The sequence below is a fragment of the Cucurbitaria berberidis genome (assembly GCF_010015615.1).
Source record: "Cucurbitaria berberidis CBS 394.84 unplaced genomic scaffold K460scaffold_4, whole genome shotgun sequence".
Taxonomy (NCBI): domain Eukaryota; kingdom Fungi; phylum Ascomycota; class Dothideomycetes; order Pleosporales; family Cucurbitariaceae; genus Cucurbitaria; species Cucurbitaria berberidis.
The window spans coordinates 1,916,671-1,940,392 of NW_024468938.1; the positions used below are offsets into that span (position 1 = coordinate 1,916,671).

The 23,722-nt window shown below is 50.5% G+C and overlaps 7 protein-coding genes across 7 annotated transcripts; 5 read left to right on the forward strand and 2 right to left on the reverse strand.

The window, feature by feature from the left end:
• Positions 1-1,171: 1,171 nt before the first annotated feature.
• K460DRAFT_288813 (uncharacterized protein) lies at positions 1,172-3,693 on the forward strand (the record flags this gene model as incomplete). The annotated part of the gene is made up of 5 exons (XM_040929076.1): positions 1,172-1,531; positions 1,584-1,611; positions 1,669-2,393; positions 2,445-3,238; positions 3,315-3,693. The coding sequence occupies 5 exons, from the start codon at positions 1,172-1,174 to the stop codon at positions 3,691-3,693; spliced, it is 2,286 nt and encodes a 761-aa protein (XP_040785871.1).
• Positions 3,694-5,031: 1,338 nt separating this feature from the next.
• On the forward strand, positions 5,032-6,594 carry K460DRAFT_368201 (uncharacterized protein). The gene is made up of 6 exons (XM_040933728.1): positions 5,032-5,122; positions 5,208-5,280; positions 5,380-5,462; positions 5,525-6,122; positions 6,200-6,331; positions 6,490-6,594. Exons 1-6 carry the CDS (start codon positions 5,079-5,081, stop codon positions 6,520-6,522), a joined length of 963 nt encoding a protein of 320 aa, XP_040785872.1. The 5' UTR covers positions 5,032-5,078; the 3' UTR covers positions 6,523-6,594.
• A 202-nt stretch (positions 6,595-6,796) lies between these two features.
• K460DRAFT_368204 (uncharacterized protein) lies at positions 6,797-7,730 on the reverse strand. Its single transcript, XM_040933729.1, has 2 exons — positions 7,692-7,730; positions 6,797-7,637 (listed from the first exon to the last, which is right to left on the reverse strand). The coding sequence occupies exon 2, from the start codon at positions 7,461-7,463 to the stop codon at positions 6,822-6,824; it is 642 nt and encodes a 213-aa protein (XP_040785873.1). The 5' UTR covers positions 7,464-7,637; positions 7,692-7,730; the 3' UTR covers positions 6,797-6,821.
• Positions 7,731-7,812: 82 nt separating this feature from the next.
• On the forward strand, positions 7,813-9,152 carry K460DRAFT_368205 (histidinol-phosphatase). The gene is made up of 2 exons (XM_040933730.1): positions 7,813-8,724; positions 8,782-9,152. The coding sequence occupies exons 1-2, from the start codon at positions 8,035-8,037 to the stop codon at positions 9,013-9,015; spliced, it is 924 nt and encodes a 307-aa protein (XP_040785874.1). The 5' UTR covers positions 7,813-8,034; the 3' UTR covers positions 9,016-9,152.
• Positions 9,153-10,972: 1,820 nt separating this feature from the next.
• Positions 10,973-12,522, forward strand: K460DRAFT_142927 (FKBP-type peptidyl-prolyl isomeras-like protein). Its single transcript, XM_040926755.1, has 7 exons — positions 10,973-11,172; positions 11,223-11,265; positions 11,343-11,407; positions 11,505-11,583; positions 11,652-11,672; positions 11,985-12,026; positions 12,201-12,522. Exons 1-7 carry the CDS (start codon positions 11,088-11,090, stop codon positions 12,238-12,240), a joined length of 375 nt encoding a protein of 124 aa, XP_040785875.1. The 5' UTR covers positions 10,973-11,087; the 3' UTR covers positions 12,241-12,522.
• A 3,057-nt stretch (positions 12,523-15,579) lies between these two features.
• Positions 15,580-16,953, reverse strand: K460DRAFT_286890 (non-specific serine/threonine protein kinase; the record flags this gene model as incomplete). The annotated part of the gene is made up of 5 exons (XM_040928932.1): positions 15,580-15,770; positions 15,818-15,980; positions 16,033-16,340; positions 16,386-16,738; positions 16,793-16,953. The coding sequence occupies 5 exons, from the start codon at positions 16,951-16,953 to the stop codon at positions 15,580-15,582; spliced, it is 1,176 nt and encodes a 391-aa protein (XP_040785876.1).
• A 3,928-nt stretch (positions 16,954-20,881) lies between these two features.
• Positions 20,882-21,757, forward strand: K460DRAFT_288040 (uncharacterized protein; the record flags this gene model as incomplete). The annotated part of the gene is made up of 1 exon (XM_040929014.1): positions 20,882-21,757. One exon carries the CDS (start codon positions 20,882-20,884, stop codon positions 21,755-21,757), a length of 876 nt encoding a protein of 291 aa, XP_040785877.1.
• Positions 21,758-23,722: the final 1,965 nt, after the last annotated feature.

Below are 23,722 nucleotides of genomic sequence, written 5' to 3' on the forward strand. Positions count from 1 at the left end.
GGGCTATTTATATATATATCTATATATTTTATATTTTTTTAGTATATAATATATATAAATATATATAAATAAATTAGTAATTTTTTTATTTTATTTAAATTACTATTTAGTAACTAGTAATTACTAATTATTACTATTTAGTAATTACTAAATAGTAATTACTATTTTTTTTTAGTAATTACTAATTAGTAATTTACTAATTTTAGTATTTAGTAATTACTAAATAGTAATTACTAAGTAAGAACTATTTAGTAAATTAGCCCTACCCTGCTTTGCGGCATCTTACAGCGAATGTTCCGGGATGAAGATGTCTTGCTACTGGTGCCCCAGACTCCCTTCTCCGTCGGACTGCGCATCTTTGTCACAATCATGGACCGCTTCGCACGGTTGTTAATAACAACAACAGTGTTCTAAGACCACAGGGTGCGTCTTGCACTGAGCTAATCCAATCCATGGCTGCGCGGAAGACGGAATCGTCCAGGACAGGGCAGGGTGCACGGCCTGGCGGCTTGAGAAGGGAACCAGACAAGCAAGTCAGCGGCCTGCTTTTTAGTTCACTGTACCCCGGCCTCAAATGGCAGACGTTTTGATGAATGAACCCTCAGGCTGTCCGTTCCTGGCACCCAGCATTGCTTCTGCTTCCGATCCAGCCAGATGGCTTCAGTCCAGGGCTAATCCAGACAACCACCACCTCTGACGGCTGCTGCTGCGGCTGCTGTGCTCCATCCTGAACGTTGGCCGGTTTCAGACTGGCCTTGCGCCTGCGAGCCCTCGTCGTCAGCAGCCGTGTGCGCCACATCCACCTTGCTCTGCCGTGGGACTTGGACGTGTCGAGACTCTATCGCATTTTACACCAGCTGGGTTGGCGGTGCTAGCAAGGGCCAACACCCGCGCCGAACCCAGCGTGCATTAACCTCGACTACTTACTCGACCTGCACCTTTTGGATCGACCTCATGTACCACCCGCGCGTTTCTATAACCTTTTCAAGTCCCCGTCCCGTACCTGAGCTGAGGACCCTGCGCCAGAGCCATTATCAAACTCAGGGCGATCGGCCTCGCACCCCTGCAGCCCTGGATCTTGAATGACGTTGATCAAGCATATCGTCACCCACAACCACAGACGACCGCGACTCAACCACTGTGTCTTTCCTTCACAGTAGTCGGTCCCATCATGTCTGGATATTATCCGTCGCGCCAGAACGTCCCGCCGCAGTACTACAATATCGATCCCAACGCGGTTCCCACTCCCAACAGTCTGCATGCCCCACCAACTACAATTCCACATGGCTCCTACGCTCCAGCACTGCAAGACAACCCATTCCACCCTGGAGCCCCTGGACCTTTTGTGCAATATAGCGAGCCTCTCATTCACCCAACCTATGTCGATCAGTTCGAGGACGTGCCTGGGCCGATAGGATCAGCGCAAGGTGGGAACAACACCCGCCCACGAAGACGACCAGCTCCTGGCGAGCAAGTGAAGCATCGTAGAACCCGGAGCGGCTGCTTTACGTGCAGGCAACGGAGAGTCAAGGTGATTGCCGAATACTTTCGGTCAGACATGGACACAGCTGATTGCATAACAGTGCGACGAAAATCACCCCGTGTGCGTGAGTGAGTAACAGGTCTTACGCCCTGAACTTTGGCAACATCTAACATCTTTGGTTATAGGGTGCCGCAAAGGGAATCGAGAGTGCATCTACCCAGATGCACAGTCTAGTCAGAAGTCGACTCGCAGTGGGTTAAAGTCAGGCAAGTCTTCGTCCGCGGAAGGAACATCGTCGCCCGAGGATCATGATGAAGATGGAAAGGGGTATCTGCCTGCTATTTTCGATGATGACGACGATCATGAGGAGGATGAGGACGACGACGACGACGACATTGGTTTCGATGAGGATTTCTTGTCCAAGAGCCAAGAACTCCAAGATTCTTCGCACACACCAGGGTCAATCCTAGATCAGAGCACATCGCCCTCTACCGAGGCTTCCTCCGTAGTTCCACCGACAGGACGACCGCCACTCTCGCGCAAAGGTAGCGCGCAAGCTACCAAGGCCGGTCCCGCGACGAAGGCTACCTCTGCAATGGCCCGAGATCTCCACTTCTACTTGAACTACTTCCAGCACCACATGACGATTCATCACTATTCGCTAAAGAGCGATACCTACAATTTCCTTAAAGGCGATCTCTTATCTCGCGCAATGAAGTTTGAACCTCTCAAATACGCAGTAGCAGGCTACGCTGCATACTTTCACACAATCTCGCAGCCGAACGGCCGTATCTCAACTTTTCTCCAATTCTACAATGAATCAGTCTCCCGACTACGAGTATACATTACGAAGAACAAGAAACAAGGACTTGCGACTTTCTTGACCATACTTCAGCTCGCAAGCATCGAAGTGAGGACGTCCTAAGGGTTCATGTCTTCATGCGCTAATCTTTTGTTTCAGGAGATGCTCGGTGATTGGGTCAATCTTATGGGCCACCAGAAAGCTGCCTTTGAAATGCTCACTCGCCTTTACACGCCGGAAAGCATCACGCAATCGGAATTTCTCCTCAAGGTTCTCCTTTGGTATATTCGTTTCGACTTGTTCGTCGGCTTTCAGTCGGGCGGAGAAGCTGTGCTTGGTCGAGAGTGGTACGAAGCAGTACATACTTCTTACGCGTCAAAAGTGCGCGAGGACCCCGAAGACCTAAGCATGAAGTATGAGGAGCGTTTTGCTTACTCGCGGCTGCTGGCAAAAGATTCAAACGACCTTTTTGCAAGAACCGGAAAAGGACTTGTCAGTCCTCAAGACTTCATGGCACAGCTACCACTACTAAAAGAGAAGCTGGAAAATCTAGAAAAGAACATATGCACGGAACTTCTGGACCCCAGCCACAAGGTCAAAAACCTTCCAGGAGAGTATAACCCGAATGACATTGTCAATCCTCACGAGGAGAACGTCATTTGGGGCGGTCCCTTGTGGACAACGAATTTCCTTTGCCTCGATATGTGGGGGATTGTGTTCATGTACCACGTCTCGGCAGCAATGGCCTTAAAACAACCCTTTGATCCAGAGATCACCAAGACAGCGTACAGAGCAGTGCAGCTCTTCGAAGCGATGTGCGCATATCCCGACGCACCGCAAGGAACAATTGTTGAGGCGCACGTCAGTTTTGCTATCGCAATTTTGTTCTTGCCAAAAGACCCAAAAACTGTACAATGGGTCCGTCGCACTTTTGCCAAGATTGAAGCATCGGGGTAAGTTGTGCCTTCAAATCTCACATCATCAATGTGGGGTCAGCATGCGCTCGAAAATGCTAACATTCGCATACAGGTACATTTATTCAGACGTCCTTCGAAACCGTATGCTCGAATCAATGGGTGCCGGCCCGTCCGACTGGTGGCTACCCGACGACGAAGCGTGTCCGCCCATCATCCGCTCGATCAAAGACTTCATCAAGGACCGCACCATGGCACCCAAGGATCAGGTATCGGATGACCTACGCGAAATGAGAGGCATCTTCAGCTCTATGACCATTTCCGACTCTCCAAATTCAGACGGCATGACCATCACAAGCGCAGACACAATTGGCGCGGGCGTATCTGGAATGGACATGTATGGCTCTCCGGAGTGGGCGTCGGGATACGGTAGCGATCGCAAGTCATCGATCGCAGAGGCATACGGATCGAGCTCGCAGTATTCCGTGCAGTAAATCATGGAGGAAATGAGATGACGGGTCAGCGATCTCCCGTCGTTCAACAGGATTACACGTACGGTGCGCCCGCTTCCCCGGATGGCGGATGCGTGCAGCTCCTGACTTCGCCCCCTAAAATCCTCTATTCATCCCCACTGTGCTCAAGCCGCCGTTACAGATGCGCTTCCGAGAGGCGTTCGGTGACACGTTGATCGACAGATCTAGAACCGCTCGCTACGTGCGCACGTCTGGGACACAACAGCCATCTGTGTGCAACGCTCCTGCAGCGCTTTTGGACGAAATAGGAAAGTGTGAGCGAGAAGTTCCCGCCATGTGGTGGGACATGCGTTGTGCTTCTGCACCTTAGTTTCAACGTCTGGTCAAGGCAGACTGCTGGCGTCGAATCGATCTCGGGCACAGCGGCAAGGGCGATGCGCGCACATCGGAATGCAAACTCTATAGATGATGACGGACTATGATCGGGTCAGGCATACATGATACGGAAAAAAGATGGAATACCCGAGGACAGGATATGGTTGCGGTGCTTGGTAGTCTATATTCAACACTTACGACGCCGCGTAGAAGTAGACGAGGAGACGATGTGCGACCTAGTACGAAAAATTGATCTTCATATTTGACTCAACGGGGTCCTCTATTCACGATGTACGCATGGAGCAGTAGGCAACATACTTAACACGATATCTATCATACTTCACCGCCTCGTTGGCACGGCGTTGTTACACATATCGTTGGGCAGCAACGCAGTAAATTTCATCTCCCCTTCTCGTCTGAAGACAACAGGGCTACCCATCACTTGTGTGCGACAACCGCTACATTAGCTGATTTCATCACGTATAGCAGTCATGAACGAGGGCAAAATATGCCCGATGACAACAATAGTACCTTAGTCCACCCATGAACTTTTTGGATTTTCTTTCGTGAACGCAGCTGACGGTGCAGCGAACTGCTGTGGGTTCGAAACGTAGTTGAGAGCGATGTTTCAAACCTCTCTGACAGCTTGTTCGCTGTGAAGTGTTTGTTAGGCATGGTGGTGTCAATGTAGTGGAGTTGTGAACTAGGACGCACGCGCCTTCAACGTGGAGCGCGACAGTCATTGTCGTTGGATTCGAATGGAAGGGAATTACGTCTAGCGCACGTTTCAGGCTTGCGGGCGTAGAAGCGGAAATCCAGAATAGAAATCGATTATTCTGTTCATTGCAAAATACTAATGTTGGTGGACAAGTCGTGGCGGCGGCGACAGGGACTCGTGCGGCGCCCAAAGCAGCTAGCGCGATGCTGGGATGTTGCGCATGGAGGTTCAACCAGCAAGTTCAAGACAACACGACGCCAAACCCTCGTCTGCTCTATACAAACAATAAAGACGAATATCTCCACCAGCGACAATGGACAACCTCGGAAAGATCTCAGCCTTTGGAAAGAACATCTCGTACGCCTGCTCCTGCGCTCGGCTCCTCGAGCTGCGCGATGCTGGGTAATAGCTCGAGATATGCTGACTAGGCTTCCCTTACCAGTGCTTCTTTCACGCCATGGGCCGCCAGGACGCAGCAGTTTGTCAAGGAGCAGGTTGGCCAGGTCGACGATAAGGTACGCTTGCCCCAGCCTTGGGTCGTGGATGCATTCAAGGGCACGCACACGCTTCCGGGGAACCGCTGTTGAAAGCGACGCTGACGCAATTCATGGCAGACCCAACTCCCCCCGGACTATATTGAGCTTGAGAAGCGCGTCGATGCGTTGAAGAAGGTGCACACGACCATGCTCCAGGTCACGTACGGCTCTCGGCCCCCGTCTCGTCTAACCCCAACTCCCGCTGATATGCTCCCTTCTCTAGCTCGCAATACTCCAACGAAGCCTACGACTACCCGGCCAACCTCCGCGAGTCCTTCAACGATCTCGGCCGCACCGTCTCCGAGAAAGTCCACCTCCTCTCGAGCGCCACCTCCCCCGCCGAAGCCCAGGCTGCCCTCACTGCGCCGCCCTCGGCGAAGCCGCAGCCCAAGACCTTCAGCCATGCCGTTGCCCGCGCCGCGGTCAACGCCTCGCACATGCTCACATCCGAGCAAACCAGCTCTAGCGAGGATCCGCTTGCGACAGGTCTCGAGAAATACGCCATCGCCAGCGAGAAGGTCGGCGAGGCTCGCCTTGCACAGGATGCGCAGATTCAGTCTAGGTTTCTGGCGGGCTGGAGCACAACGCTGAATACTAACATCCAGTTTGCGACGCGTGCGCGCAAGGCCGTGGAGAATGCGCGCTTGAGCCTCGATGCGACCAAGGCCAGTGCAAAGGGACCTGCGTTTACCCTGCCTGGTCAGACCGGAAGGAAGGACGGTGTCGAAGAGGATCTGAGTGAAGAGGCGAGGGCGAAGATTGAGCAGGCCGAGGATGAGTTTGTGGGACAGACGGAGGAAGCTGTTGGGGTCATGAAGAATGTGCGCGAAACCCCCGTCAACCCTACGACACTTTATAAAGAGAGGAGTGAGTATAGGAAGGCTAACATTCACGCAAGGTCCTTGATACCCCCGAACCCCTCCGCAACCTTGCCGACCTCATCGCCGCCCAACTCGAATACCACAAGAAGGCATACGAGATTCTGTCGGAGCTGGCGCCCGTCGTTGACCAGCTGCAAGTCGAACAGGAGGTGCGTAGACATCAGTCCTCTGGTTTCTAGTCTGCTGCATATGCCTTTACATCCCTTACTCGCTTGCTTGCTTCCTTGCTTTACTACGCTGCGCTCTGTCTGATGCAAGTTTATAGCAAAAATATCGAAACCCCAACTGATGCGTTGTTCGTTATTAGGCAAGCTACCGTAAGGCTCGCGAGGAGCTCTAGATTGACAAAGGATTGTGGTGGATAGACCATTGAGGATCAGGATTGGATAGGCAAGTTGGGAAAAGGATGAGGCTTTCAGCCTGTCCTGCTAGAAAGAACAATGCTTCGTGCAGTTCGGGACATTCGCGTCTCTGGGGTGTCCCTGCGTCACTTATGAACTAGGTCTATTCCTCTTCTGTGTAAGTCTAAGATAGAATGACCAGCTTATTCCCTTTCGCCGCTTTCCTTCACCAACACTTCCGTCCCTGAGCTCATAGAGCAAGACCCGATCATGCTCTTCTCACCAGACTGGCCCAAAATCACTGAAACACACCGCTCTCATCCCTGAACTGGGCAGCCTGCTTTGCAGCAAATTCCTCCATACTCTTCCTCGTCTCACCCTCTTTCTCTGCGGGAATGAACTTGCGCATCACGTCAAGGACGTATTGCTCCGGCACGCCCATATCCACCGCATCCGCAATGCCCCGGTTCATACGGTAGATGTATTCTTTCCGCGGCGAATCGGGTACCGTGCGCTCGCGGTCGATGTAAACCAGCATGTCGCGCGTGTATGTAGGAGGCCTTTCTGTATCGACTTTGCCATTCGTTGACGCAGACCAAAGGTCGCATGGGAGTAGTTCTTTAGTGTAGGCGATTGGTACGCCTTCGTTCTTGTCGAGGCGGCGTTCATCTTCTTCTTTTAGGGAGTATACTAGGCCGAAGACTACGTCGTCGTACTTCCCGTCGTTGCTGCTGTCATGCTGGTCTTGTTGCTTGCCGTCTTGTGGCACTTCCACGACGTTGGCGTAGCCCCGGTCGTTGATGATCCATTGGTAGTTTCTTAATCGCGCGACGCCTAGGTATTGGGATGTGGGACATCGAGTGCGCATTTGGTGGAGCCAGAGGTTTGAGCCGTAGCCAAAGTAGATTGTTGGTTTGACTGTCTGGGAGGTTTTGGCCATGTTGATATTCGTAGTGGTAGTTGAGTAAAGAAATTGCCTTGGAAGATGTTCTATCGCGCACTTGTGCTGGCCAGAAGTTGCAGTGAACTACCCGAAGGAAAGTGGGATGTGAGATAGAAATAGAGCTGAGATGGTTCCAAGGCAATACTTGGAATAAAAGTAGATGGGCGCCTTCTGATCGCACGTTAGCCAGCTTTCCTACTTTCATCTGCTAGTTATTTTGCTCACAATGCTCAAAATCTACGTGGGGATGTCTTTCAAGGTGACTCGGATACAACGTGGAGGGCGGGTACTAAGCTTGAAGTGGAAGTGACGTGCTGGAATTAGCTTATGTCATCCATATCTCACGCTTCGCGACCGAATTTTGAAAGTGATACATCTCGTCTTACTACTACACTCATTCCTGTTCCTATCATTTCGAGCGACCAACTGTCGCGAATCGCAAGTCTACTGTTGTCAAGAGTTCTTCGCAATCAGGTCAGGTTCGGAGATCAAGAAGCGTATGTGCAGTCATTGGTTGCCCGGAAAAATATCAACAGTGTAGATACATAGTTACACAACCCATCGCAACATGCCATACTCCCACCATACCCATTCGGGCCAATTTTGCGGTCATGCAAAGGATAGTCTAGAGGATGTGGTTCAGGCAGCTATTGCAAAAGGCTTCCATACCTTTGCGCTGACGGAGCATATCCCCAGACCGTACGAGGACTTCTACCCTGAGGAAGCCGACTCTCACACCGAAGAGACCCTTGCCAAGCTGTTCGACGACTTCATCATTGAAGCGCATCGGATGAGGAATGTATACTCCACCAAGATCCAGATCTTGATCGGCTTCGAGTCCGAATACATTCGACCGTCTACTTTGCAGCTCGTTCAGGACATCCTCCGCAAGTATACGTTCGATTTCTTCATGGGCTCTGTCCATCATATGCACACAATACCCATCGACTTTGACCGTACAATGTACGAACAAGCTCGAGATAAGTCAGGTGGGGCGGATGAGACGCTGTTCGAGGACTACTTCGATTCGCAATACGAGATGCTACAAGCGCTCAGACCACCCATCGTTGGACACTTTGACCTTATCCGCCTTTTGAGTGATCATCGCGACGCCGAGTTCAAAGATATGTCCGGCGTGTGGCAAAGGATATCGCGCAATCTGCAATACGTTGCCTCTTACGGCGGTCTCCTAGAGCTCAATTCGTCGGGTCTGCGGAAAGGCTTGGCTGAGCCGTATCCATGTCTGCCCATCTGTCAGGTCTGTCACACCGCCACAAGCCCTGCTCAACGTTTTGCCCGCTGACGTAAGATGTAGATGTTCTTGAAATTGAACGGTGGCTTTGTTATGTCTGACGACAGTCATGGGATTGATCAGATAGGTACCAACTATACGCGCTTATTGGCCTTCATACAAAAAGCAGGAATCGAAAAGATGCATTATGCTGACCCGGGTGGGATACGGAAGGACAGCCGGTTCCCCAGCGTAGGTTTTTCCGCTATCTCCGTAACCGATCTGGCGCAGTTGCCATTCTGGACAAGCCTCCAATGAGGGTTTCAATAGCTCTTTCATTCGATAGCTGACATCTTCTGTCGTATTTGAGTTGTGCTACTGATCGATTTGGAAGGATGAGAGTGGCCAATCTGACCAAGATGTTGACTACAATATTCTCCGATGTAGACTACCAGCCTAGTTGACAAAATTAACCGCGTATGTTCACGATGCCGCACTTCAGATGCGTAGATTGCTCATAATTACCTTATTACACTTTTCAGGCGATGCAAGCCCAACCACTTCGACCAATACGGCAAGCAGGGAGGTCCCCAAACCATGCTCCTGGGCTCCCAGTTCTCTGCACAGGGCCCACGATCGCCTATTATCGGTTGTGGTTAGGAGGGGAAGCGAATGGCTAAAAGCAAGGTTCTTGGCCTGAGCGCACGTGTGGTGCCAACGGTATCTACTCCGTCTCCGCTACACTTGCAAGACTTGTCCCGGGTCAGACAATTATACAATTACCGCGAGAAGCACGATAGCCCGTAATTCCCCATTTGTGCTCTTCGCAACGCCGCTTGCAAACCGATTGCGCTTCAAAGTGGGTCCTGGTCTAGTACGGAAGCCGGGTGTGGTGCCGCTCCAGCTCTGATTGGCATGCGATATTGGACTTGGATGAAAAAAAGGCCGGATCCTTGGACCGCAACCTACACAATGGCTAGCGGGCGTTGACCGAACTGAGTTCTCGAGGGTAGCGCGGTCCAAAGCCAATATCAACTAACCGGACCGTCCTCGGACTCGTTGAATCGTTTCGTGTTTTTTCATAGGAGAACAGTGTAACACCGGTCATTGTTCGAATATCGGCAACTGCGGCTCTGAGACTGCACCTAACTCTGCTCATGAAGAGATTCGTCTTTTATGTGTACTAAAGTTTGATCTTTGTACCACAGATCTGAATATACCATTTCTGTTAGGGTGCCACTCGGATGTTGAGGACAACAAGTGGAGTAGATCAGGAATAATAGCGTACCCCTCCATAAGCACCACCATCAGCCAGGCCACGCGGGCTGAAAGAATTGCCATATGCGGATGCACGGAAGGGTCTATGTGATGGTGTCCGGCACGGACTGCGATGTCATTCGACAGGATGGGGCTGCAGTGGCGCTTAGGGGCGTTGCTTGACATCTTCTCCTGGTGCGGCCACCTATAGTGAGGAAAAGCCATCCCGACGGCTTAGTTACGCATCGCCTTCCTAGAAGCGGGCTTTAAAGTTTTGAGGAGAGCGCCACGAATCCATGGTGCTGATGGCGGGCCTGTGGTGAGTATAGCTGCGTCTCGTGAGCTTGACCTTGTACCTGGGTACCTTTGTTCCCCACTACGTCCACCCCACCTGGCTTCGACTTGACCGACAGTATCTCCGCAATCAGAAAGTTGGTCACCCCCGCGGGAAAAAAAATTCAGGCTTGAGGCCAGTATGAGCTAGGCTGGTCAGGTCACACAAGCCTAATTGGCGTTGTGAGGTTGACATGTCGCTCGGTAGTCGCGGGAAAGTTTGGTACGGGTACAGCCTTCCAATCCCTAGCATGGCAATGGTGGAGCTCCAATCGCGTGTCAGCTGGGATGTTGCACATGACGGGGGTGTTCGAAGGGCCAGACCAACAAAGTTACTTCTGACGTTAAAACGGCTTGAGCATGGGGAGGATTCCCCGGGAGACAACCGCTCCCAACAGCACCCGTGGTTCGTAGACCGCAATTGCCTTGCAGCAAATGCTGCGGAGCAGCGGCGTATGCGAGGGGGCTAAAAAAAACCCGTCTGATGCAATTATTGAACAAGCCAATCTGTCGCACAGCTTTTCTGCGGCTGCGGGAACAGGAGCCTTCAATGTCTAAGCTTTCAGCCATAGTACCTAGGAAGCCTCCTGCTCCAGCCCTACGCTTGGCCTGCTATTAAAACCCGAGCTCCGCCCTCTTCCTGGTCTACTTTTTTCAATTCAGCATCCTCCTCAACCTTAGTCTACACTAGCTCATCCCCAGTACCAGAGAGGAATCAAGGTCCCTGAACGCTAGCGGATATCAAGCTTTACACCCTGCAATATACATTTTCAAAATCGGATTCTTACTTCCTAGGCACAATGGGCGTCGAGAAGATGGTCCTCAAGCCGGGGAATGGCTGTGATGTCCCCAAGAAGCATGACGAGGTGTCCATGGAATACACAGGTAGCACAACTTTCTCGCGTGCTAAAGTCAATGGCTTACAACAATTGCAGGTTGGCTCTTCGACGAAGATACACCAGACAACAAAGGCACAAAGTGAGTATAGACGCCTCGTTCATCACCCCAATTCGGAGCTAGTCGAGATCTGGATGTTGGACTGAGCGTGATCTTAGATTCGACACGTCAGTGGGTCGCGGCGACCTCATTACGCCGATTGGTGTTGGTCGCGTCATTCGAGGTCCGTTCTTTTCATCCCTTCTGAAATCCAGCTCCGAGCGTGCTGCATATGCAGTCTGCACATCCAATTGTGCATACGAACTGACGCTTCTGCACAGGCTGGGATGAGGGTATCCTAGGTTCCACTTCAAGCTCCCCAATGACGTTAGGCGAGAAAGCAACTTTGACTATATCAGCGTACGTATTTACCTCTTCAACTCCTGTCATTCGACCTCTGAGCATCACTAACATAGTGCTTGATCTAGTGACTATGGTTATGGCGCCCGGTGAGTTCATCCCGAGACCTCTCTACACCACTATCAATACCACATGAGAAGAGGTTGGCCGACAATATACGCATCTGGAAAGGACTGGTCGACTTGGACGCCCACATTTTGAACCGGGATACGGCACTTTCGAACTTTGACTGGATTATCAACCTTCGATTATTACGACATCTCGAGCTGTACAGCGCCACGGCTTCCGAACGGTGTGCAACGCAAATTTCTGCAGCCTCCAAGGCCTCTCTAAAGCACGTTCATGTCAAATGATCTGATACGAATGGGGGGAACATGGCGGCTAACCATACCTTTGTCTAGTGGCTTCCCTGGACACATCCCAGCAGATGCCAAGTTAATCTTGTATGTCCCATCATTCCCGCGCCTCTTGTTATCGGACCGCTTTCACACGGCATTAGTTTCAGCCGTCTGCGGTCCGCGTACCCAACGCACAGTTCAACTCCCTTACCCTCCATCACCTCAGCCCAACACCAGAGTATCTGAACTACCGAATCACACGAGCTGACTTTATGACAGTGACGTCGAACTTAAAGCCATTAACGGCAAGCGGGCGTAAAATTTCCGGTCCTAATACTTGCACGGCTGCGCCATGCGTTAGTCGATATACCCCGTCACTCCCGACCCGCCCCTACCGCCAGTCAGATAGGTCGTTGCTTCAGAAACTCTTTTTCTGAGACGGGGAGAGACTTTGATTCACACGACCCATTCTCGATCGGAGCAAATACAGTAATCATCCTTGGTCTCATTTCTCTTCCCGGACACCGACACAAAAGTTTTGGTTGTGGTTACTTTTACTTTTTACTAGATTTGCGCCTTTTATCGGGTATTTATCGGGTTTTGGATATACCACGTTTGCGCTGGTTGGACTAGACTTCTGGAGATCGTAAAAGCCGAGTCAGACGTTGTTCTGCATGGCTGGGCTCTGCACACCGTCTTTTTGGACTACCCAACCGCATGAAAGTGCAATCACGGGGTTCATTTTGATTCATTTTCGATTTGATGCGGTTATCTATGCTTTAATTCACGACGCGGATACGTAGTATACTATCTTTTAATTTTTCTCGGTCGAGCGCACATGCTTAAAGTTTGTAGGGTCCGCATTGACGCAGAGAACAATATTCAGATTTGTTCATTGTCCTCTACACTACTCGAAAATCTGAGCATCCTTGTCAGTATACGACAAGTAATGTGCACTTCATTTAGCCTTGCAAGCTTACTTTGTAATTCCAAAACCAACCCGAGCTGATAAGGCAAATAGTGACGGCATTTCTAGTCGAGTACGACGAAGCAGGATGGGTTCGAAAAGGTGGTTGACGTGGGATGACTATCGGCTGAACAAAGCCACGGGAAGAAACGCTCACCGACATTCCGCCATCTCGAACATTACTGGATCGACTACCCGAACGCCGCTCAAGCCTTCCGTTCGGGAAGCCGAGACAATCCTCCACTAAGTTTAAATGCTCTCATACTGTTGGATGGCGGCAGCGGCGCCTCAACGCAAGACCGGCAGTTATGAAGTCGTGTCACCATCACCGTTCAAGTTTAGGGACGAGCTTCAACGTCGGCCATTACCGAGCAGACTTATTGTCCACACCAGGTCCTAAGTCAAGGACCGCCTTCCCCATCAGTCTCACTTGAAGCCCATCCCACAACATCTCACCACACCCAACAATCTGTTTGGAGCTCCCAGGCTTATTAGGATATTACGCGGGTCCATACGCTGATATCCAGGATTATTTTCAGTTTAGCGAGAGATCCTCTCTATCGCGAATGAGCATGAATGATGACACGGTTTGACGGTGGAAAGGTAGCCTGCTGAGCCATTATAGCGCACAATTACATGAATATACCGATCAGAGAGCGAATAATGACTCTCCGGATGACCACGTAACGCGACACCTAAGGCCCGACCCGGGCACCGACATGCTCACTTATCACACCGATAGCGGGCCGTGGCCGCCTGACTCGCCGCTGGACGGTCCCGCCCGTACCGCTCGGTACGTCTGCCTGGCTTGAAACAGCGCCAAGCGCTTCGGATACAGCAGATAGCTGTTGAGAAAGCAATATCATATCTGTGGCGTGACTTCATTGCCCGCATGCAGCTACATCAGGATGCAGATTAGGTTAGCAGGAGGAGGAGCTGAGAACGACTCGATCACGCGGTAATACGGCGCAGCAATGTGAGCGGTGATCATTCGGGTACGAGATCTACGCTGGGTATGCAACATTCAGACACAATATGCTTCGGGACGTCATTTAAAAGTAAAGGCTGCATGGCGTTTTCAAATCTGGGAAAGACTCTGGTGTCGAGTCACGCAATCGTTGAGTTGTGCATATTAACAACTAAGATTGTGTTGCTGCAGGTGGAGTGCAGCGATGCGCTGTGATATGCATACACGCACATGCAAGAACGTGCACGAGCTTATAGTACGCTAGTCCTGGTCGATAACTGACGAATGCTCCAAGGATTCGATTGGCGTTTTCCCGAAATGTGCACATGTCCCGAAGAACTGAGTTGTGATTATTATGACCTTGCGTTAGGATGACATCTATGACATCTAGGCCTGTGAAGTGATACATCGCACTTGGTCTGCGACCTGGACTAATACTGGTGGAATATCTTCATATTACCTTCAGCCACTGACTTCTCATGATTTGATGAAAATATACTTTAGTGCAATAATCTAGAAGTGCCGAAACCTTCGCTGTTAGCACCGCTGCCCAATTCGACCGTCAACCATGATTACCACTGGTAGGGCCGGACTATTTTCTTGTTTGAAGATCACTTTGACCAGTGAGAAGTTGATTCGAAACTTAGTTACCTCCACTTCACCGTTCAATGCGCCCAAATTTTGTGTTGAGCCGCACCGCTGGGTCGCCGAATGGCTGTAGATGGAGCGCCGTTCCATTACTTGCTCTCCGAAGATTTACCATAGTCGCGGCAGCCGTTTACATAGAACAATAAGCGGAGACATCCCAGTGTTTCATTATCACACCTTTATTATAGTCAAACCTACTCAGCCGCCCCCAGATAGCTATTCAGCTGTAGAAAGCTGTAGAAAGCTGTAGTAGGGACCAGCCATAAGGCCTGGGCTTCAAAAGTGTCACCACGCCATCGCTTGTTGTCCTTTTCATGAAGAACCCATTCTTTGACCGTTCAACGAGAAACCACCTAGTCAATGTCAGGCGATTGTGGGCTGAAGACGGCATCACCTCCAGCATCCTAGCCGTCTTCCTCGCACTGCCACCAGTAGAACGTTGTCCTTGGCGATAACCTGCTGGAGAGATTCGTGGAGATGCTGCCCAGCACACGTACCATTGTTACCGATCACAATAGCTCCACGCTTGTGAAAATGCTTCAGACTGTTGGGTAGCGCACTCAATCTGTGGTCTTGCGATCGTGAGGCGAATAGTTTCGGGGTATAGCTTGGGGTGCATGTTGTTAATGAGCTCTTAAAGCTTGTCATCAAGCTTTTCGGTATTGATGCGCATATCTTCTTCCCGCGGGCCGTCCTGAATGTCGTCCATAGGCTCGACCTCTTTGACTTGCGGTGCGGAGGTGTTCATGTCAATGTCGCTACCCCACTCATGCTATTACTCAAGGACGACGATATCTAAGCTCCAGACACGTACTACTTAAAGATAGAAAAAGTTCCTGCGCATATAGAATTTGCCAATAAGCGGGGAACAAAACGAGTGAGGTCCAGACCGTCGATATTATGTGCGGATGCCAAGGTCGGCCAGACAATTGCTAGGCCAGCGATGATGACATGAACTGCCCGGAAGTGAAGTGAAGATGGATATGTTTTTGTAAGTCAATCCCAAACATTCACTTAACACAAAAACTGCTTGAGAATGACTTCGCAGTGCAAGGGTTGCTTGATTGCCGTCGTAACTACCTAGCGTCAATCATCCATGGATGCTTCAGAAGTTCAGTCGCCGACTTCCTGTCTTCCGGCCGCCATCTGAGCATCGAGCGTATGAAATCAAGAAACAATTCCTTTTCCTCCCCTTCAAGCACCGAGATTCTTTCCTCGAGTGAGATCTTAGGAATAGTTACACTCTTGGAACCACCCGTCCAGTGTCCTATTGAACTTAGCAAAGTTTATGCCGGGACAATCTCAGTAACTGACCTTGCTCGTCGAAGACCTTCTTTGTTATATTGTTGCTTTGCGTGTATTGAAGCGGAGGCATTCCAAGGTATGCAACCATTTCGGAAACATGATGTGTCCCTGATGATTTGCCCTCGTTGTCACGGGCGTCGAATAGATGCTGGTTTTCAAACAAGTCCCACACCTAATCAAGAGTAAGTCATTGAGGCTTCCTTTCAATAGGATTCAATACTTACCAACGTGGCGACACTCCAAATGTCCACCTTAGAGCCCCACTCCATCTCAAAAAGTATCTCTGGTGCACGGTACAGCTCAGGCTGAATTAAGCCGGAGTGGGAATCTCCTATCCGCGCTTCTCCAAAGTCACAGAGAACCGGTTGGCCCCAAAGAGCATCCGTGGGAAGGCCAAACTTGCGGGAACGGTAAATGGTGCGTGTGTTGTCGATCACTTTGGATGGTGATGGGTTCTCTGCTTCAGCTTTCTCGAAGTCTTCCAGAATAGTCTCATCAGCCACAGTCAGCATGATATTAGCAGGATTGATGTCTAACCGGTCAGTTAATTCGATCATGTTGCATCATGTTGCCGTACCTGCGTGTACGACCTTAGCTTCGTCGTGTAAGAACGACAGCGCCTTTAGCACATTGGCTAGCGTCCACTTCAGAAGCGGAACATTGAGCTTGTGTGCTGAGTTCTGATACTGGAGCTGTCGAATAGTCATGTGCATGGGTGGATGCACCAAGCACAAATGTTTGCCAGTCGGACCGTCGAGCTCGAATTCGCCATAGAGTCCGCGGATGTATGCTTGGCCGCGATGCTGTGATTCCATAGAACTGACGTGTTCGTAAAAATCCAGCTCTCGATTAAGTTGTGTAGACTTTTCTGCATCTCGGGTACAAATTTTAACAGCGACGTAGCCAGCGACGAAGCCAGTATCTCGTTCTCTGTGCATGAATGATCAGACTTTGAAGGGTGGGGGTGAAGAACGCCAAACATACCGGATATCCCGACACAGCCAGACTGTGGAGTATGCGCCGTAACCAAGTTTTCCAATAACCTTAAAACTAGAATCGAGAACCTCACCAGCTCGTACTGGATAAAACTGATCATGGCTATACCACGGAAGGCGTTCCTCTTCGAAGAGCTCGCTGGCATTCATCTTCGTACTCTGGAAGCGCGAAATTTGGGATATGTTAGAGTGGAATTTAAAGCGAGTACATGCTCGTTGACCATATTTCAACATGTTGTAGAGACACTATATCATTGCGAGAAGTTAGGGTGACGGTCAAAGGCATGCCAGTCGCGCTGATGCCTAGCACGGTCATGAACGCGTCTGTGCTCGATCGATCAATTGGCGGGGAGGCCTTGATTGGATGCCAGTAGATGTGTAATATGGGGTGGTGGGGGGCGTACAGTCTCAGGGCTAGATGATGGAACATTCCTTTAGTAATTGGAGGGGGTTGCCATGGACGAGGCTAGTTACGAATGTGAGGAGAAGAAAAACCTTAGAGGTCATTGTGAATTATGTTTGGGTTTGTTTGATGGGTCCGAGCAATTGTAGGACTCAGGACTGTGCCAGCTGCGCCTAGTCCTACACCTCCCGCACTGGGTTGTGCGCGCCTGTCGCCCGTCCACTTACTCCTCGCTAACCTGCCCACGGTGATCGGGTCGAAGGAAGAGGTGGCCTGGCAGGCTTCGTAGATCGTCGCACTGTCAAACAGGTCGTTGTTGCGCGGCGTGCGCTGGCAAAGTCGAGATGGTATTGAGGTTAAAGTCGTGGTATCAGGCTTTCGGTGCAGCATAACTGGGAGCATTGGGTTCGTTAGAGCGGCAGTAGAACAGGGGCTAAGCGAGGTGAAAACTGTCAGGATGCGGGTCTATACCCACGCCATGCAACAAAAAGGTGAGAATAATCAGCGATAGTTGATTCTTGCGTAGAACAGTGCATATACAGACATTCTACTCTTGGCTCGTTACGAGCCATCTCTCGGCTGCTTGCAGGGTCACGTAGGCACAGCCTTACAAAAACGCCTCTAAAAGCAGCAGCTTATTACCCCCAAAAACGGCTGTTTTCTCTACGACATAGATAATATAAGATAATAACATTAGGATGGTTTGTAATTTGGAATAACTACAAAGGTTGAATACAAGTATCCTTCCAGTCCTAGTTAAAAGGCTGTATACGTAGTGCACACATGGACATGATGCTATGTCTAAACCACGGATAGATATCAGAACTTTCATCCTTTACTGTAAAAGCGTAGTATGCATTCTGCGACCAATCTTATGGTCTGGCGCTTGGGAGTATATCGGCAGCTCATGGGTACTACGGCAGAGAGCCAAGTCGGTTGCTAGTCAGCAGGTAGGGCGGTTGCTGATTGCTAACTGCTGCGGGCGATCGAGACTCATCTGTGTCAGGGTTTGTACATGGATCGAAAAACTCTTCTTCTCTGGATGGTAGTTGAGAGATTTGAAATCTATGCCGTTAAAAGTACGGTATGGTGTATCCTTTACAGTACAAACCAACCTGGCTTTTATCATTACAAGTGAACGAAATACAGAGTTCGAACAGGTTTTAGCTAACTTGATCCATGATTAACACCAATCCTTCTTCCTTTTCTTCCGAGACTTTTGAACGCTCATACTTTCGTTCGAAGTTTGACTGGAGCGGTAAAGCTAGAATCAGACTTGGGCGATGATAATTGGGGAAATGGTGGAGGCAATTCATGCCCATCTAAAAACTAGGTGAACCATGCCTGAATACTCGCATGCTTTCCCGATCAATTTTATGGTGATGACTTGTCTGAGATCTCTGTCTTTGCAAAAGCAAAGTATCTACATGTCGTACGAGCGTCGTGTCAGATTCGAGGCTGGTCTTTCTTGCAGATTGGAGAACATATCATGATGATGCTCGTTCGAAGAACTTCTTTTATTAGAACTTCTATGACGCTTTCTAGGACATGTCATAGTTTAAGCTAGGCTACACAGAGGGCCATCCCTCAGGGTTCTAGTCTCGCACGAAATGTTACGTTACGCAATGGAAATGGGTATACTGTGAAACCTTGCTTACCACTACATTGGGCAACACACGCTCCGTCAGGAGTGTCAGCGACACGTGTATGATCCGAGTTACATGACATGGATCCTGCCTCTCTTGACGTCCACACAGCATGTTGGGCTGCGGAACCAGTAAACGCTGAACTGGTTGTACGTATATCTGTGTCCTAGATGTATTTGAGGATGGCTTGCTCAACACCTGCAACGAGGACCTGGCATGCCCTTAGCTCGGCTGATCAAGCCAAATAAGGGCGTCTCTTCAGTTCAAAGTTGCCCGTTGCATAGATGCGAGTGAAAGTGAATTGTTACCTAAGAATGCGCAGAACAGTATCGTGGTACATCCGTAGCCTTACGAGGCTAAGCGACCCGGAACGGTAACATCAGCTGTGGGACCAGCGACCTTGTCCCTGGGCCCCAACCTCCTCCAACGTGAGCATCAAGTGTCCATGTCATTGTCACCCTCGGAGGACGACACAGCATTGGTACCACATATGGCCGAAAGGATTGTTTTGATGTGTGGGACCTAGACTTGTCTTTGGCAATCACAACAAGAGTTGCTGTAGGTGATGTCACGTGTCCTAAGGGAGGGGGCTTACCTATTTCCACAGTCATTGATAATTTCCACAAAAGCAACTCTGCCGCGCTTAAGGAAGCAGAAACGGTTGCGCGACACACAGTAACCTTGGAAAGCACTAACCACTCCCAGGAAGCTAGATTCAAAGTGTTCGGCGCTCAGCAGTACCCATGGTGGGTGTAATCTCAGGTGCCACGACGTTCATCGCACGATGTTCAAGTCTGGACTCTTGCTCCCCTAGCCAAGGCGGAATTGACGGATTGGCAGGAAGAAGCGGAAGCGCAAAGACGATGATGCTTATTCGCAGCTCTGGTGATCACATCGTGAGTTTACCTTGGTAGGCACAGTCCGGTTGGCTTGCGTGGGAAATTACTTGTGGAGATGAGCTTCTCCTTAGTGGCCCAAGCTATTGATTCACTGCGACATGGCGAGCACAGCGCCGCCCGGCCCTGTCGCTTATCGATACGACTTTTCCTTGTTCGGCATTTTGGGGTGGATTCTATCACGATGATGATTACTCTGCAAACTGTGTGTGGACTCCAAACGCTCCAACGCGACCCTGTTCAAAAATGTATGGGTTACTCTTGCAAAGTCTTGACGGGATTAGCCGTCCCAAATCTTTGCGCTCGGCCTGCCACGTTGCGAACGAGACGAGGCTTGACCCCTTTCCATGTGGTCTGCCAAGCGGGAAGGGAAAAGCTCGCCTAGGGGCTGGACTCGCAAGGCTCGCCTAGCAGTGTCATCTCCGTCTCGGTCCTCAGCAACGGCAAATGTCGACGTCTTCAGAATTTGCTGGCTAGAATTGTTGAAGAAGACAACTTCGGTTCAACTCTCTGTCAACCAAGCAACATCGCTGTCAGACCTGCGCGAACAGGATGCGCCCAAAGTGCCGCCGCGTCTCAGCCGAAAATCTCTGCATTCAACCAGCTGCAGGCCCAGAACAAAGTTGGATTTGATCGCTCACATCCCTGCTGTAATTTACTCTGCTTTTGGAGCTTATCCGACATGAGATGGTCTAAATTACGGCCAGTCGCATGAGAAGTGCCCTGACGATCAGGCACTACGCTTGCCCGATTGGCTCCGCTTGCCTGAGTTTGTCCAAAACCTTGCCCTTCAGGGTTACAGCGTCTTCTTCCGCACCTGTTCTCCGGACAAGCCACGATGTTTGGCACCGGTCTAAATAAGCCCACGCTATGGGTGACGATTCGTCCCATGGCGGGTGGGTTCGTAAGTGGCCCCCCCCGGCTGCGTATGCCAGGTTCAGCCATTCTTATTTACTCGCATCCCCCAGGCGCCCTCGTGTCTGGCACCATCGCAACAAGCAGGTCTTCGTCAACCCACATTCATTTGCTGAATAACTTCACTCTTTCAGGTGTTCAGCAGTCACTCCTTCGATCGAAATTTTACGAATCCACAGCTTTTGCCCAACTACCTATCCGGTCCAGAATCAGCAAACATGCAGCTTACCACCTTCCTTTCCGCCGCTACGGCCATTGTCGCAACTGCCTCCGCCAGGAGCGCGGTCGATTTGAACAAGAGCTGCGACCAGAAACAGCCCTTGGCTCGCATCATCAATCGATGCGACTATCCCGTCTACCTATGGTCCGTCTTCAAAGGCGATGGTTGCCCAACCGACCAGATGGTGACCCTGAAGAAGGGCGAGACCTACAGTGAGAACTACCAGGATCCCCAGAACGGCGTCGGCATTTCCATCAAGGTTTCAAAGTCGGAGAAGTGCAAGAGCAACGACATTGTTCAGTTGGAGTACTTCCTCGAGACGACCAAGCCCGGATTCTCCTACAACTACCTCGACGTATCCTACGTTGATTGCCAGGACGGCGGCTGCCCTACCAAGAACGAAGGATACTACCTTCAAGCCGGCAACCAGACTGGCAAAGTCTCCGCTTCGGCCACTAACACTTGGTGCCCTATCCTTTCTTGCACCGATGCCGCCTCTTGCGCAAAGATCTCGTACATCAACCCCGATGATGTCCAGACTAAGACTTGCGACTTGGACCAGAACACGAACTTCTACATGTGCGGCGGAGAGGCACCCGATGAGGACTACAGCTCTGCGCCCGCTGCCTCTTCCAAGCAGGCCGAGTACTCTGCGCCCGCTCCTACTTCTACCAAAGCCAGCGCGCCCACCCTCAACTTGAAGGTCGATGTTGCCGCCGTCACCAAGGCTCCCGCAGTCAAGGAGGTCGAGAAGCAGCAGGATGCCAAGACCAAGACCCAGGTCGAAGTCGTCTATGTCACCGCCTTCGAGTACGTCAACGCTAAGAGGCACGCTCACGGCCACGCCCGCCGTCACCAGCCTTTCCACGCATAAGCCGTGCCAACTACACTTGTATATTATGGCATTTGGTGTTGGGGAAACGGTGTTGTCGCATATTCTCTATACGCCGATAATCAATTTACCTAATTCGCGGTATACCCTAATGAGAGAGCGGAAGAGGGGATGAGAGTTGTACCAAATCCGAGTAATGACGGGGGTAGACAGCGTCGCGGGCCAATCTATTCATTCTTTTTATCGACGCGCACCCCGTCATACTTGATTTTTTGTTTTGGCTTTTCATCCTCTTTCGACTTCCGCGTTCTCTGTAACGACAAATTACGATTCGCGGTTTAGGTGGTTTGGGATTCGGCGCCCTTTTTTTTTCTTGGGCATATGCTTGTCTTACGAAGTCATGATATACCATTTTGAGGGTCCTAGCCCTCCTCACCCGGGCTAGCGGGAAACTCTTATTTCATTCATTCGCTTCTCCAGGAGTGTGCCTCCTTCCTTTTTGGACATGGACGCGGGGTTGTATGCAATGGGACGTCCCGGCTTGGTGTGTTTGTGTATATTTTGAAAATAGACTCTCTCGTTGTCACTGTACCAACGTTGTTGTTCTTGATGTGAGGTCTGCTAATTTCGGATAATATGCACGCGTGACAGGAACGCGTCGCACGACGCGCCCTGCCAACATGGGAGTCTTTCACCAAAGAAGCAGGCCATGCATACTGACATACTGATTGTGGTGATTGGTGTCACGGAGACGATGGTGCCTTGTAATTTCGATACTTCATAGTGGTTCTAAGAATGATTCAAGTTCGACACCGCGACAATACTTGTTAAATGCTGATCGACGTTGACTAGGCGATCACTCCATACCCCAGACTTAACAGAATCGCGCACTGTTGTTATACAACCAAGCACGTACCAGCAATCTTCGAAGAAAATCGTGTCTGGTAATTGATCATCTTTTTTACCATATGGTGTAGGTTGTTTGATTTATTAACCTACAATACGAGCGAACACAGTGTGTGCAGTAGATATTTGGCATAGTTCTATCATGTTGCGCTCTATGACTTGGTCCTACGACGCTCTCGCGCACGTGGGCAACGAGCTAAGAACGGTGGCGAGCCGCCGCCCAACGTTGAAGGCTCCTCCAATTCGAATTCAAACTTTCAGCGCATGCTTTCACAAGAAACTCTTCCTTGACATTGAAAAAGTTCACATGCCATGCGCACTCTTGCGGTTTTCTCCCCTCAGCGAAGCTGCTCTGGCTTGAGCGAGACGGTTGGTCCCTTGCAGCACCAAGAAAACCGTTGAGTAGCCCAAGCACCGCGCGTCTGCAACCTCCACACATTGTCCGCCACCACAATGTGCGCCCAGAATTTTGTAACCAAGACAGCGCACAACGGCCGTCTCCGTGACTCTCCGTGACTCAAGTTTTGGGCAGGATTGACTCAAAGTTGCGATAGAATTTTCGTCGCCATGCAGTAGTCAAGAATTCTAGAACAATTGGCAAAGTGGTTCTTGCTCAACGCTCGTTCGCTGACCTGCAGCCCGTCGTCAGCGATTCTCCACTTCTTCACCCACACGTTACCCACATTGCCCACATGTTACCCACACGTTGCCAACATGTTGCCCAAGCATGGTTCGGTCGTGTGTCCACGGGTACCGCTATCGATTAGGCTGCATCTATCGATAAGAGATTGTGCAGCACTTTCGTCAACGTTGCTCCCTCTCGTCCGTTATGGCCCGCTATTTCATAGCCCAGCAAATGACGAATTTTGTTTGAGTAACAGGAACACTGACGCTGGCTGAAAAGACGTCTGCTCGAGATGCTGGGATTTGCTGCAAAATCTGCCGCGACGTGGACAAATCGACAAATCGGATCTCACAGGCACCAAGATCGTCGATCCGGATTGTATGTAGGGCTGGTAACGAACCTCTGCGGCATTTCGGAAGAATTGGAATGGCGATCTCTAACGGTTGAACAAACTTTCCACTACCTTGCTGCTATCC

What these genes read in the sequence shown, in the direction of transcription:
- K460DRAFT_368204 (XM_040933729.1), bottom strand. Translation starts at nt 7,463, where the DNA reads ATGGCCAAAACCTCCCAGACAGTCAAACCAACAATCTACTTTGGCTAC.
- K460DRAFT_368201 (XM_040933728.1), top strand. Translation starts at nt 5,079, where the DNA reads ATGGACAACCTCGGAAAGATCTCAGCCTTTGGAAAGAACATCTC. An exon ending in GCCTTTGGAAAGAACATCTC is followed by an intron (nt 5,123 to 5,207) that starts GTACGCCTGCTC and finishes TTCCCTTACCAG; the next exon opens with TGCTTCTTTCACGCCATGGG. An exon ending in TTGGCCAGGTCGACGATAAG is followed by an intron (nt 5,281 to 5,379) that starts GTACGCTTGCCC and finishes AATTCATGGCAG; the next exon opens with ACCCAACTCCCCCCGGACTA.
- K460DRAFT_142927 (XM_040926755.1), top strand. Translation starts at nt 11,088, where the DNA reads ATGGGCGTCGAGAAGATGGTCCTCAAGCCGGGGAATGGCTGTGATGTC. An exon ending in GCAACTTTGACTATATCAGC is followed by an intron (nt 11,584 to 11,651) that starts GTACGTATTTAC and finishes TGCTTGATCTAG; the next exon opens with TGACTATGGTTATGGCGCCC. An exon ending in GCAGATGCCAAGTTAATCTT is followed by an intron (nt 12,027 to 12,200) that starts GTATGTCCCATC and finishes ACTTTATGACAG; the next exon opens with TGACGTCGAACTTAAAGCCA.
- K460DRAFT_368205 (XM_040933730.1), top strand. Translation starts at nt 8,035, where the DNA reads ATGCCATACTCCCACCATACCCATTCGGGCCAATTTTGCGGTCATGCA. An exon ending in CATGTCTGCCCATCTGTCAG is followed by an intron (nt 8,725 to 8,781) that starts GTCTGTCACACC and finishes CGTAAGATGTAG; the next exon opens with ATGTTCTTGAAATTGAACGG.